The sequence below is a fragment of the Hemicordylus capensis genome, chromosome 4 (assembly GCF_027244095.1).
Source record: "Hemicordylus capensis ecotype Gifberg chromosome 4, rHemCap1.1.pri, whole genome shotgun sequence".
In the NCBI taxonomy this organism is placed as follows: Eukaryota; Metazoa; Chordata; class Lepidosauria; order Squamata; family Cordylidae; genus Hemicordylus; species Hemicordylus capensis.
In genome coordinates, this window is record NC_069660.1 from 23101440 (window position 1) to 23115654 (window position 14215).

At 46.1% G+C, this 14215-nt stretch overlaps 1 protein-coding gene across 2 annotated transcripts in view; it reads right to left on the reverse strand.

Moving 5' to 3' along the window:
- The window catches only part of CASS4 (Cas scaffold protein family member 4), a 53836-nt gene that overhangs the window by 18728 nt on the left and 20893 nt on the right, over positions 1-14215 (reverse strand). For both annotated transcript variants that reach the window (XM_053242728.1, XM_053242727.1), the window contains one exon: positions 5492-5917. In XM_053242728.1, coding sequence (XP_053098703.1) covers positions 5492-5917 — 426 coding nt within the window. The remainder of the gene's footprint in view (positions 1-5491; positions 5918-14215) is intronic.

The window sequence follows — 14215 nt, forward strand, 5'->3', positions numbered from 1 at the left end:
AGGAGAGAACACACATTTTTTCATGCTCCCATGCTTGCTTTTTTTTTTTTTTTTTAATCACATCTTGCAAGTAGGAAGGCACTAGCACAGCAGGGAGTGGGCCACAGCAAAACTCCCCCCACCCTCCCAATTTTATAGGCCAGTGTTCTTCATTGCAAGGCCCCAGGGCCTGTGGCAGCCCCCATCAATTCTGAATGTGGCCCCCTAACTGCTCATAGAACCTGTCAGAAGCGCTGGCTGAAGGCTGAATATTCTGCACGATCCCCCTGGCACCATGCGGAGGCGACCATTTTTGCTATGCTGTGTTTTGCCCAGAGCTGGGGCGGCGGGAGAGCGGGGGGGTGCTTTCCTGCTAGATCTCTTCAGAGAAGGCTCCATCTCCCATAAAGGACCCTCCGAGCACTGAGAAAAGTGCAATACTGTGGGGAGGGCAGAACAGTGTGTGTGTGTGTTTGTTTGTTTGTTTGTTTGTTTGTTTTTGCCAAAGAGGCCACTGCTTGAAAAACAGTGAAGATCACGGTTATAGGCCAACATGACCCACAGTGAAATGCTGGCAATTAGGCCCCAGCAGGTCCCAATACATGGAAGGCAGTTCCAGAAGTGTTGCTCAGGAGTGCATTTGCACAGCTACGGTACTCACAACAGCGCATGGGCAATTGCTCAATGCGGCTCTCATTGTTTCCAGCGGGAGTAACTGCCTGCACGACTCTTTTAAGTAGTTGCCCCTAGGAACAAGTAAATACTGTTAACTTAAAGAACATGTTCTTTAACTTGTTTTATGCTGTTGTTAACTGCATGAAAGATGAAAGTTTAAGGCGGTGTACAAATTTGATAAATAAATAAATAAATGACATATGAAGCTGCCATATACTGAGTCAGACCATTGGTCTATCTAGCTCAGTATTGTCTTCACAGACTGGCAGCGGCTTCTCCAAGGCTGCAGGCAGGAATCTCTCTCAGCCCTATCTTGGAGATGCCAGGGAGGGAACTTGGAACCTAGATGCTCTTCCCAGAGTGGCAACTCCATCCCCTGAGGGGAATGTCTTACAGTGCTCACACTTCTAGTTTCCCATTCATATGCAACCAGGGCAGACCCTGCTTAGCTAAGGGGACAATTTATGCTTCCTACCATAAGACCACCTCTCCTCTCCGAGTGCCCCTGTGCACTCTTGTGAAAAACCCCCAGGGGCTTTTTATTACTGGGGTGCCAGCAGTGTGGCACAATACTCTCATTACCATCGAAGCAGCTCTGTGGGGCAGATCAGACCCATACCGACTTTGCAAGAAGCATCTCTCTTCACAATCCTTGCAAAGTTTGCAAGAAGCACAAGGAGAGAAGAGGGGAGGCTGCTAGCAACTTTCCCCCATGCACTCTCAGAGCTTGCAAAGGTTGGTTTTGAAAGGCAGCAGGCCCCACCAGGGACGTGGGGCACGGCAAAATTTTGTGTCTTGCCTCCGGCACCATGGTACCTTGGACTGCTGTGCCCTGCTGGTGGATTTTCTGGAAACATGTAGTCAGCCTCTGTGGGAAACAGGCTAATGGGCAAGGTTTGGTCTAATCCAGAAGAGCTGTTCTCATGTTCCTTGGTAATGCTCAAGCTACAGTCTTTGCATCAGTTCATTTGTAGGGGTGTGCATGAATCAAAATCTGCTATTCAATTCGAAGTTGAACAGAATCACAGACCCCCAAATTGATTTGTCGGAATCAGCCTCAAATCACCCAAATCAATTCGAGTGGTTTGCACATCATTTTGAGGCCCATTTTGCTGGGAAAATGGGCCTCAAAATGGCACTTTTAGCAGGGCAGAGCTGGTCTCTGGGATTGGCAGGTAGACCAACCCTCTGCTCCGGCTTGGTGCATCAGCCCACCTTGGAGGACAGGTAGACCTGTCCTTTGAGGTGGCTGATGCGTCAAATCCAGAGTGGTGGTTTGGCTACCTGCTGATCCCAATTAGTAGACCAGCTCTCCCTGGAAGAAAGCACCATTTTGAGGCCTTTTTTCTCCAGCAAAATGAGCCTCAAGATGGTGTTTAAAATGTTCGAATCGATTCAATTCACATTGAGGGTGATTCTCTTTGACCCCGAATTGGGCCCTCTATTTTGAGGGTGATTCGATTTAGGGTCAAATCTGCAAATCACCTCCAATTTGGCCAGAATCAATTAGATGGTGAACTGATTTGCACACCCCTGTTCATTTGTCTGAATTGGCTCATATTGAGAAGAAAGTGCCACTGAAATAATTTGAGATTTTTATGAAAACAAGCTTTAGCTTGGGATATATAAATGTTTAAAATTAATACTCAGTCTTCCCTAGCTGCATTCTTATTGGACTCTCAGTCAGACTGGCAGGAGCGCTGTCTGTCTGCTCAAGGAACAGCTGATCGCACGCCAACTGTCTCCGAGTGATTTAGTCTGCTCTCTTTCTATTCCTGCAATTCAGCTGGGCTGCTTACCGTCCACGTTCTTTTAGAGTGTGTGTGTTGCCATGGATTGCTATGGCACACTTGTTTTTTCCAGCAACAACTGTGCCACTGTGTTAGACGTAAACCCCAGAAATCTGAAAATCCCAAGGATTAATTTCAGAAAGGGGTTACTACCTGTTTCAAAGAACCCAGAAGTGATCCTGTAAAAGAGCTATGTATAGTGGTTGACATACTGCACAGCGAGCTGCCCATCCAAGATTTCTGTGCCGGTTAGGAAGAGAATGTGGACATTTAACTTCATGCTGCTTCCACTGGAAACAATGGAGAGAGTGCGAAGCAGTGCCTGCACACTGTTTTAAGGGGAATCTCAACAGTCTGCCTCCTTCACAGCCCCAGGGCTGCCTGTTACATACAGAGCAGCCCCAGTGGCTTCCTAACACAGAGGTTAGACTGCACAGAATGTTGGCCTCTGTCTCCAACCATGGCCAGCCAAATGCCTCTTGAAAGCTGGAATCATCTCCTATTTGTCCCAGGCTCCAGATACTCAGAGGTACACTGCTTCTGGATCTGGTGGCTCACTTTTAGCTAACATGGCTAATTGTCCAATCTTTCATGAATGTGCCTGATACTTTAAAAAGCCTTCAAAGCTAGTGACCCAACTCTAAATCAGGTAATTAATGAATAAATAAATTACACATTATGTGACGTACTTTCCTGTGCCCTGAATTTATCACCATTTTCATTGGATGACACACCAAATTCTAGGAGATGAAAGAACAAGAGATTCTGGTAAGAACTAATCTGCCTACTTTCCTTTTACTATAATCTTAATTGATAATTACCAATTTCTGCCTCAGACATTCACATGTCCACCATCTTCAATTGGGGTGGATGACATCATCACAAACTATGCCATTGAGGTGTCCCTATCCCTACAGCTGTAGCAAATTTGGCTCAAATGGTTAGGCAGTCCACACATTAGCCCACTTGCTCCTCAAACGGCCACATGTCCGCATTTTGAACTGGGGTGGATGACATCATCACAAACTATACCGTTGAGGTGTCCCTATGTGTCCAACTGTACAATTGTACCAAATTTGGTTCAAATCGGTCACAGCATTGCAAAGTTGATAGTGGGGACACACAGGCATGCCCTCTTGAAGATCATGGCTGCTGCCCTGCTGGAGTACTGACGTTTTGTGCACAGTCTGGCAATGAGCACGCTTTGTAGCTTGCTGGGATTGGACCTCAGTGGACCAGGAAGAGGGAGGCCCTGAAACCAGAGATTGTCCGACTCGGGTTGGAAGATCGTCTGCGGGACTATTCCCGGGTTCAAGAATTAACCTTTGGTTCATTAACCCGCGGTTTCACACTATGTCCGAAAGTGCCCACAGAAAGCTGGGTAATCTCCTAAGCTTACTTTCCTTAAGGAAGTAGGCTAAAAATGTATCTCTGTTCAGTCTCTCCACACTATTCAGAATGTTATCAACTTATATGTTCACCCTTTGTCACCCTTCTCCCTAAACTAAGAAACTCCAAACTCTTCAATGTTCCCAAGAGGGAAAACATTCCTGGATCACTTTAGATGGATGTGGTGGGGGTGTGTGTATCTTTTAAAAAGTAAAAGAGAGAGAGGAGAGAGTGAACATTTCAGCACAAGCAGATTGAGGCTGGTATAACAAACTGGCAATGCCTTCCTTCAGAGTGGTTGTTAGGGGCAACATAACAATCATGTAGAAAAACAGGCCCAGTTAGGATGAGAATGGAAAAGACCAAGAAGGGAAGAGTGTGATGGGGGACCATGAGGACACCTTGGGATCTGGCTTTTCCTTCAGGATTTTTGATGTGTTTGAAGGGCTTGTTAGTCAGAAAGCCTAGAGAGAAGGTATCTCGGCCTGCTGTGAAAAATGGAAGCCTGAGCAGGATTCTGCCTAGTAGGCTGGGTTGGACTTCTGCCTAGTAGGCTGGGCTGGTCAGCAGTCGTCGTCATCTTCTTCTGTTTTTCTACTGGAGCACCAGTGGTCCACTCATGTATTTTAAATTTACAAAACAACAGTGCATACTCAGGATATCTTAGCAGTCAAGACTGGGGGCTGGTATGTATGATAATGTCCTGGCGCATGCGATAAGGAAAGGGTCAAACACAGAGAGCTTGGAGGGACTGTTCATCTGGATGGCTCCTCTGCACCTGTTTAAATAGGTATTTGGAGTGCATGTAGAGGGGCCATTCAGATGAACAGCCCCCCTCCCACAATAAAGGGACATGCCAGGAGCGACATCTTCCAACAATGCCATCATGGGCAAGCCCTCGGCACAACCTCTTCCGTGTGTGTGTGTGTGTGTGTGTGTGTGTGTGTGTGTGTGTGTGTATCCTCCATTCTGGCCCATAACTAGTCTGTGTTAGGCGATTCTAAGAATTCATGCTTGCTCAAGAACATAAGGGCCTTGCTGGATCAAACCAAATCCACCCAGCCCGTAATTCTTCATAGACACTCAGCAACAGATAGGTGGCCCACTGGAACTTGGTCTTTGGTCCACCAGTGGACTGCGATTCCTATCTCTGAAGTAGATAATATGTGTATTTGTCCATGGGGGGAGCATTCTGTGGGAGCATTCTCTCTGTGTGTGAGCGAGAGAGGGGGCTGTGACAGGAGGAGGCCAAAGCATCCATCCATATACGCTTTTTGTTCGTCCTCATGAGTGCCCATATGTTTCTCAATATTACTTTCACTTTTGAGCAGTACCGGCTCATCCTAACAAGCTGGGGGGGGGGATAGAGGCCACTTTCTCCCATCATACCCGAGAGCTGTGCTGCCTGCAGGTTAGCCATTCATCAGGTATAGCTATGCAGTTAATTGTGCAGCTCTACTTGATGAACAGCCAGCCTGCAGACAATGGGGCGTTCAGGGGCAGTGGAAGACAGAGGAGCAAGCAACCCAAACTGCTGCCAGGAAGCAGAGGCAGCTGTGCTTCATTTGGCGCACGCGCACACACACACACACACACACACACCCTGGCTCATTAGGACAAGCCACGACTGCTCTTTGAGGTTTGGTTTACACCTTTACCTGATGTGATGAATGTTGGGGCTTTTCACTCAGCACTTTTGCAGCCAAAGCTGGCACTTCGTAGACCTCTTGTTGTGGTGGGGAAGAAGCAGAGGAAGGAGGAGGAGTCTTAGTCCAACCGTCCATTTTTTCATAAATGGACAATGGTGGGGGAGCCTTGAGCACGGCTGAGGGAACTTGGTAGATAATCTGTGGGTTCGCTGAGAGTCCTTGGAAATCATGCTGGGTGCAAGGAAGCTGTGAAGGGGTCAAAAGCTGGAGGCGATTTGCAGGCACCAGGCCTTGCTTTCCATGGAGGGAACATTTCCACCACCCTTCACTTCCGAGGACATTCTGCTCAAGAACTGTCAGGATGTCTCCTCGGCGGAAGGCGAGCTCATCAGGACTCTCCGCTTTGTTATCGTATAATGCTTTGGCCAAGGTGTTCTGGGAAAGAAGAAGAGACTAAACGTCAAGTGATATACAAGCTGCAGTGCTTATCCTTTAGCTACTAAGTTTATATTTAAGCCCCAAATAGGATCTCAGTAGAACGAGGGTCCAGTCTCAAAATATCTAACCTTCTCAGCTCTTTTTTTTACATTAACCATGGTCCCAGATATAATAATTTTAATCTGACCACTGCCCCCATTACATAAACCACTGAGCCACCCACCACCTTCATACAGTTTGAGGCAGCATGAACATGTAATGATAAAATGAATAATAAATATAAATTGTTGGTGTTTCTGTGCTGCTAATTATGTGCTGGTTTCCACTGAGGTGATAAACCTATGTCTAGGCTATACTTCACACAGGAGGGGACTCACATAGTTGAATGTTTCATACTGTTTGAGGCAGCATTAAAACGTAATGATGAAATAAATAATAATTATAATTTGTTGGCGTTTCTGTGCTGCTAATTATGTGCTAGTTTCCACTGAGGTACATACAAAACAAAAACAAAAGCCCTCTCTGCATAGAAATCTAAATGTCAGGGAGACAGATTCTATTCTATCCTATCCTATCCCCTGATTTGCTGGTTTTCTATGTGCAAGGATTTTGTAGGGGGAAGCATCCAATCATGTTAGCTCCTCTTGCAGTCGAAAGTAGCACAGCTGAGACACCGGCTTACCACCTCACTGAGACTAGACGACAGAGTCAGAGAACTGTCATGTGACCCCCAAAAGTTCATCTTCTGTGCTGAGGCAAAATTTATTTACTTACCAACATATTTACATATTGCCTGATGTATGTATCTCTAGGCTGTGTACATAATCCAAAATACAATATAAAAATAGAATTAAAAACAATTAAAACACTTTCACTGAATAAAAACAATTAAAACAATGTCACAGAGTAAAACAGTTTAACAGTTTAAAATTAGTTTTAATTAAAAGGCTGAGAAACAGGTGTGTCTTGGGGGTCTTTTAAAAAAGCAACCAAAGATGGAGAAGCTCTTATTTTGACAGGGAGTGCATTCCAAAGCCCTGGGGCAGCCACAGAGAAGGCCCAGTCCCAAGTAACCCCAGACGAGAAGGTGGCAACCATAACCGGACCTCCCGAGATGATCTTAATAGGAGACAGGGTTCACAACAAAGGAGGCACTCTCTTAAGTACCCTGGACCCATGTCATTTGAAATGAAATCCATTTGGCATGCTCGTGCCTGGTGCAGAATAGGGGTGGCTCTCCCATGAATGAACTAAGGCAATTGCCTCAGGCACAGCTTGGGGAGGGGGGGCAGAATGCACCCGCGGGCATAACCCTTTTTGCTAGGTCCTCTCCAGCCCTGCCTCCCAAGCTCGGGTGCCATGCTCTGCTCTTTGCAGCGCAAGTTGCCATAAGCCTGACAGAAGGCTGCCCGACCTTCTCCACACTGCCACACAATTAAGGTGGCCCTCCAAGCACGGGAAGGAGAACCAGGGGAAGCAAGGGTTGGAGAATGCTGCTGCTGGCGCTGCTGTTGACTTAATTATGGGAGAGCCCAGGCAGCCATTTTGTGCTCCCTCCCACTGGGTGCACTGTTAGTACAACACGGCTAATATTATAATGCCCTTATACAAAACGATGGTGCGGCCACACCTGGAGTACGGCGTACAATTCTGGTCACCACATCTAAAGAAGGACATTGTAGAACTGGAAAAGGTACAGAAGAGAGCAACCAAGACGATCAGGGGCCTCGAGCACCTTCCTTATGAGGCAAAGCTACAACACCTGGGGCTTTTTAGTTTAGAAAAAAGATAGAGGTCTATAAAGTCATGCATGGTGTAGAGAAAGTGGATAGAGAGAAATTCTTCTCCCTCTCGCAAAGCACTAGAACCAGGGGTCATCCCATGAAACTGATTGCCAGGAAATCTAGGACCAACCAATGGAAGTACTTTTTCACACATCGCATCATCAACTTGTGGAATTTTCTGCCACAAGATGTGGTGACAGCCAACAACCTGGATGGCTTTAAGAGGGGTTTGGATAACTTCATGCAGGAGAGGTCTATCAACGGCTACTAGTCGGAGGGCTATAGACCACCTCCAGCCTCAAAGGCAGGATGCCTCTGAGTACCAGTTGCAGGGGAGCAACAACAGGAGAGAGGGCGTGCCCTCAACACCTGCCTGTGGCTTCCAGCGGCATCTGGTGGGCCACTGTGCGAAACAGGATGCTGGACTAGATGGGCCTTGGGCCTGATCCAGTAGGCCTGTTCTTATGTTCTTATGGCACACTCAGCAGGAAGAAGCCTGGAGCAGATGCCTGGGCTCTCTCATCATTAAGCCAGTGGCTTAAGCCAGGTCTCTCCTCCCTCACTTCCACTGGCTCTTGTTCCCATGCTCATAGGGAAGAAAACCCAGTAGACCTGAGAGTTAGAGAGTGCTGTTGCGGCTGCTATCAGCTAGCACAACCATGTGAAGAAGGGAGCCTCCCAGCAAGCATGGTAGTGATGTACTCTGCACCCAGGCTTGGGAGGCAGAGTAGGTGGGGCTACTGAGGGGTGGGATTATATCAGCTCCAGCCTGGGGGAGGAAGCAGCTTTTTTCCTTCATTTTTTTTGTCGGCCTCAGACATGAGCAAGCATCAGGCTGGTGCAGAACATGGGTTTCCTGAGAATGTCATTCTTTGTTTGTGGACATAGATGAAAATCTTCAGGCAACGTCTGCAAACAAAGCCCTCAGGATTTGGAGTTTGTCTGCCTTTGCAACAAATCCTCTTAACACACACTGAGGCTGTTCACACACGCAGCCCAACCGCACTTGCACAGCCTACCCAGGTAGAGCTGCTCGTGTGGAATGCTGGGATTGAGCCCGATCCTGGTGCTGCCCTGCTGGGTAGCCTAAGGTTTCCCCCCAGGTTATTACTCAGGTGGAAGGGCAGAGGTCCACCCTTCTACCTGGGATCCCGGTCAGGTGGATTGTGGGATCCAGGTCGGGCCTACAGGCTGAGCAGACACAGAACCGGGCACCTAGAGCAGCCAGCTTGTGGGGGAACCAACCAATGTAATGCACTCTTTGCCCAATGCATTGTGGGATTTCTGGAGGTCGGGCTGTATTTCCCCAGCCTCCAGAATGCGGCAATCATTTGCATGGCAGAGCAGCACGGTGGAAGGATCAGCGAGATTGTGGGGGTGGGGGGAGGTAGGTATTCTCCTGCCTTGGCCCGAGCCCTCCCTAGCCATCAGGGATTTGGGCCGTGTGAACGACTTGACTATCATGCTTTCCCCCTTCAGTTTAACCCTGAATACAGCTTAAGTGTTGCAGCAGGGAAATGCTTGACTAACAAGCAGACGGTTGCCAGTTTGAATCCCCGCTGGTACCATATCGGGCAGCAGCACTATAGGAAGATGCTGAAAGGCATCATCTCGTACTGTGCGGGGAGGAGGCAATGGTGAACCCCTCCTGTATTCTACCAAAAGAAAACCACAGGGCTCTGTGGGTGCCAGGAGTCGACACTGACTTGATGGCACACTTTACCTTTTACACTGAAGAAGTGGCCAGGCCATGAAGCTTCCAGAAGCCTGTCCTATTTACTGGGTGCCCACCAGAGCTGTAGCAACAGCACTTTTGCCACAGCCCCCTCTGGCTGGCTGCTTGTACAAGGGAGAAATCGGGATTCCTCCTTGTGCATCCTTCCTACAGAGGATGGGGTGTAGTGCAATCCTTCTCCTCCGCTGGTTCCTGTAGGACTCATTGGTTTCACCATTTTTCTCTCGCTCCTGAGAATCCTCAGGAGCAGATGGTGTGAACCTGAAACCAGTGATGGTGTGATAGGAGGATAAACTGGTATACTGGGTGAATACCTTCAAGAACACCCACATCATGTCCCTGTGGCTATTGCCAACAACAGCATCCCTAAAATTATTATGGATCAAGCTCTCAGCAAAGAGGAAAGAGAAATATGCTGTCGGAAACAAGATAAAACTAATACATCACATACAGGATGTGAGAGATGAGTAATATCAGGAAACTGCCGCTATACTAGATGGAGAAAGCTCTAAATTAAACCAAAATACAAACAGTTCAGCACTCATGTTCCCATTATAGGACTGGAATGCACATCACAAGATAGAAGCTCCCCGGGACAGAGGATTCCTTGGGAGTGAAAATGGTGTGAGGTGGTGGGCTGTGGCCATTTCTAGCGTTCATGCCTTCTAGGACAACATGCCTACCTTGTGCTGTGACACTTCTGTGTTTCTTGGCTACTCTTCTTGTTATCTATATATGCTACCACCAGGTTCAGTGACCGTATGCTCTGAATACTTGTATTTGTTTGCTGCTGTAGGGGAACAACAGCAAAACAAGGGGCATGCCTCCATCTCCTACCTCTGGACTTCCCAGAGGCTTCTGATCGACCATGGTGGGAGACAGGATCCTGTGCTAGATAGGCCTTCAGCCTGACTCAACAAGGCTCTTCCAACTTCTTTATGGAAGATGGAGGAAGAGTGTGTCAGCTCCCACTCATAGATGAAAATTACGCATGTCATAAGATTGTGATGACCTTTCTGTTTTATTTGTAGGATAGATAAATTTATTTATTGTTCCATTTTTATACAGCCTTTCATAAGGCATCCCAAGGCGGTTTACAAAAGTTACAAGACAATAAAACTCCATAAAAATCACATTTAAACATTTTAAAAAAATCAAGGTTACTACTGCAAAGCCTTTCATCCTAGTCATTGCCCTGCCCCTCTTCAACTATCAAAAGTGTTTTTTCCCTTTAAAAGGAAATTAATACAATTGTGCACATATCCACCCCTTCAGCAGTTGCCATCAACAGCTTGTTTGTTCATTCTCTCTCTCTCTCTCTCTCTCTCTCTCTCTCTCTGTGTGATAGTTCATAAAAAGAAAAATGAGGGCCACAGTTAACACAGTAGTACTGTTCTCACGATGATTACAATCTCAATTGGCCATCATGAGAATTCTTGTAGGATGGAGAAATTTATTTATTTATTGTTCAGGTTTTATACCACCTTTCATAAGGTATCCCAAGGCAGTTTACAAAAGTTACCCCACCATGGGAAGGATTGAAGGAGGGAAACAGAGGTTAAGAGAACACCCAGGATACCATAAATCTATTCTTCAGATGTAATTCTTGATATTATGTATTTTAAAGAGTTTGTGGCTGCATTTGTGTGAACGAAAATCATACTTCTCACTTACCTACAGATACCAATTTTTGCATACACAATAGTCCTACAGATACTTAGCATACACAGTAATCCAGCAGGGCTGTTCTTATATTCACTAAAATTAGCTGAATGGACTACTTCTTATACCAGAATGTTCAGCTGGGCTTAAGGTTTTTTAAAAATGTACTTTTTCAAAGAAATTCTGGATATAATCATCAGATTTTAACTGTTATTGTTCTCAAAAGATTTTGAACACTCTATAATCAGATCAATAATTTCAAACTAACGTCATGTCCAACTAACGTCATGACTCTTGTGGTGCCTTAAAGCAAATAAAATAAATGTCCAAGAGAAGCAGTTCTTCCTCAGATTAAAAGTTATGATTATTCAAATTTGCCATATGGCAATTGTTCAATAAAATAATGTTTGAAGTTGAAATCCTACAAATTTCAGGCTGCTCTTTTACTTCCATTTTGCAAGCTCATTAATAAACAATTCTACTAAATATATTTAATTCCTTGAACTTTCCTATACATGTCATCCATACAAAAGACTTTGCCCAGTCAATGGACCTCACCTACTACTTAAAAAGATTTATATACTGCTTTTCACCAACAACAACAAAGCTTGCAAAGCAGTTTACTTAGCAAAAGGTTTAGGAATTTCCCATCCCCAAAGGGCTCACAATCTAAAAATGATCTGTATCAGTGAACTCATTCAATATCAGATAGTTCACAGCAACTAGGTGGTCTTGTTAGTCCATAGCAGCAAAAACAACAGACTCTTGTGGTGCCTTAAAGCATAACACATTGAGTGCAGCATGCATGAGCTTTTATGTCATCCTCTTCATCATATCAGATGCATGAAGTGAAACCATCAGTACTATACATGTATGGCGGGGAGGAAGAAAACAACAGAGCTAAATGCAAGAGGAAGTGAAGATCTAGTCTCATGACAAGGTTAAAAATATACAAGGTAAGCATAGGCTATTTTTCACTGACTTTCCAGGCTTCCATATCTTCCCTGGGCCAAAGCTGATGTAAGCCAATTACGTATCTGTCCCATTCACATCCAAAGTGGAGCGGGGGAGGTCCTATTCTTTGCCTGACCCTTGCTAAAGGGGCAAAGAGGTATCTTTCAAAGCAGTGGTTTTCAGATGTAGCAGGGGCAGGGAAGCAGCTAATTTCTTAAAACTCTGTGCAGAATGGGTTTTGTTCTGGACGGCAGTATCAAGGCAGTGTGCGCGCACCTGCATTCAGAATGGGGCCTTCCTGATTCAACCTGAGCAGGATCTAAAATGAACTGAGCGGACATCAAAAAACTTGTGAGTGTGTGTACGTGCGCATGCCTTAGAGAGAATAGAGAGAACAGAGGAAGCACCTCTCCCTATCCAACCCCAGCATAGCATCTCTCCAGTGGTTGTTGCTAGTTTCTGTGTGCCTTTCTAAACAGTGAGCCCTTTGAGGGCAGGGAACCATCTCCTCTCTTTTGACTATGTAAACCACTCAGAATGTGCTTGTTGAAAAGCAGTATAGATATTCTGGATGGTAATACTTCTAAATAAAGCACAAAAGGGGAGGAGAGCAAAAAAGCTGCCCCATCTTAGCTCGCCATGCTGGAAGTGACTCATCATGCTGGGAGAACATGGCTTAGATGCCAAGAACCACTGTGCACCACTGACTTAGAGTATGTGATATGCAGGAAGGGGGGGGGGCGGCTGGTGTCGTTTGCCTCTTCCAGTGCTTCTTTTCATGTAAGAGTAGACTTTACCATTTCCGCTTTATAGGTGAATTGGGCAGACTTGTGTATAACATGCATGTAGCTGTCCCTCTAGTTTGACACAGAGGGCATTTGGGGATTTTTCTTTCTTTCACCACTTTGTGTGACCCTCGGGTGCTTCACAATTCCACAGAAATAGCCCCACACCAACTACCACTATTTTTGCGCACACTGCAACAAATATGTCTCTGCTATACAGAACAGAGTTCTTCACTGTATGGTCCAGGGGGCAGTGGTGGCCCTCATCAACCCTATGTATGGCTCCCTGGTTAACTGTGATTTGGGCCTGTGTGTGATTCGGGCCTCTGTGACGCTTCTGTTGGGGGTTGTAATTTTTATCCCCGTTAATTAGCAGAGCACTAAAGAAGCTACCTACTCCAGTTACAGAGTAGTTTGCAGAGTTTAGTTGTTGCAGCTATTTAGAGAAGACAGGTGGAGATTCTTGTAGAACTAAAGACTAAGTATGTATTGGTGAAGTACACTTTGGATAGGAAAGATCTAATCCTAATCTATAGAACTACATTATGAATAGGTAGGGGGGGAGAGAGATGTTTCCATCTGCTCTCTAAGAGGAAAGGAAGGGGATCTGACTCTCACAGGAAATACTGGAAGAGTCCAATCAGGGGTCATAGAGTAGAGACAGGTAGAACAGTTAGGGAGACCCTTACTCACTGTCTCTACTCCCAATGCCCCTAGTAGTCATTAAGATAGTTGGGGCAAAAGGTTGATGCACTGGAACTTCAACAGCTTCAGCCAAAGCTGAATACTCTGCACAGTCCCCTGAAACTATGCAGAGATGACTATTCTCACCATGCAGTGCTGTGCTGTGCCCATTGTGGGGAGGGTGGGTTCCTATAAGGGAAACTGAGTCCTCGTGATCCCTTGCACCATCTTGGAAGCTGTGCACAGAGTGCTGGAAAGCGTAGCCCTAACCAGCACTCTCCCCCAGAGATCTTAAGAGAGGGCTCCGTCTCTCTCTCGCAAAGGGCCCGCCCAGAACTGAGAAAAGTGCAATACTGTGCCAAGATCAGCACAGTGGGAAACGGCTCTCACATGAAAGGTTTTTTTGTTTTGGTTTTTTTTGCCAAAGTGGCCCTCGCTTGAAAAATAGTGAAGATCACTGGTGTAGTGTGACTACATAAGCATACCCACAAACCGTAGTACATTTGCTAGTCACCTCCCAACTTGACTACTGCAATGCACTCTATGTGGGGCTGCCTTTGTTTGTAGTCCAGAAACTGCAGTTGGTCTCTGGTAACAGCCTTTTGCTTTTTAACAGCTCTCCTCAAGAGCTTGTGCCTCCAGCTGCCTTGCTTGATCTGGGTTTGGACATTCTGCATGTCTGAAAACTGGA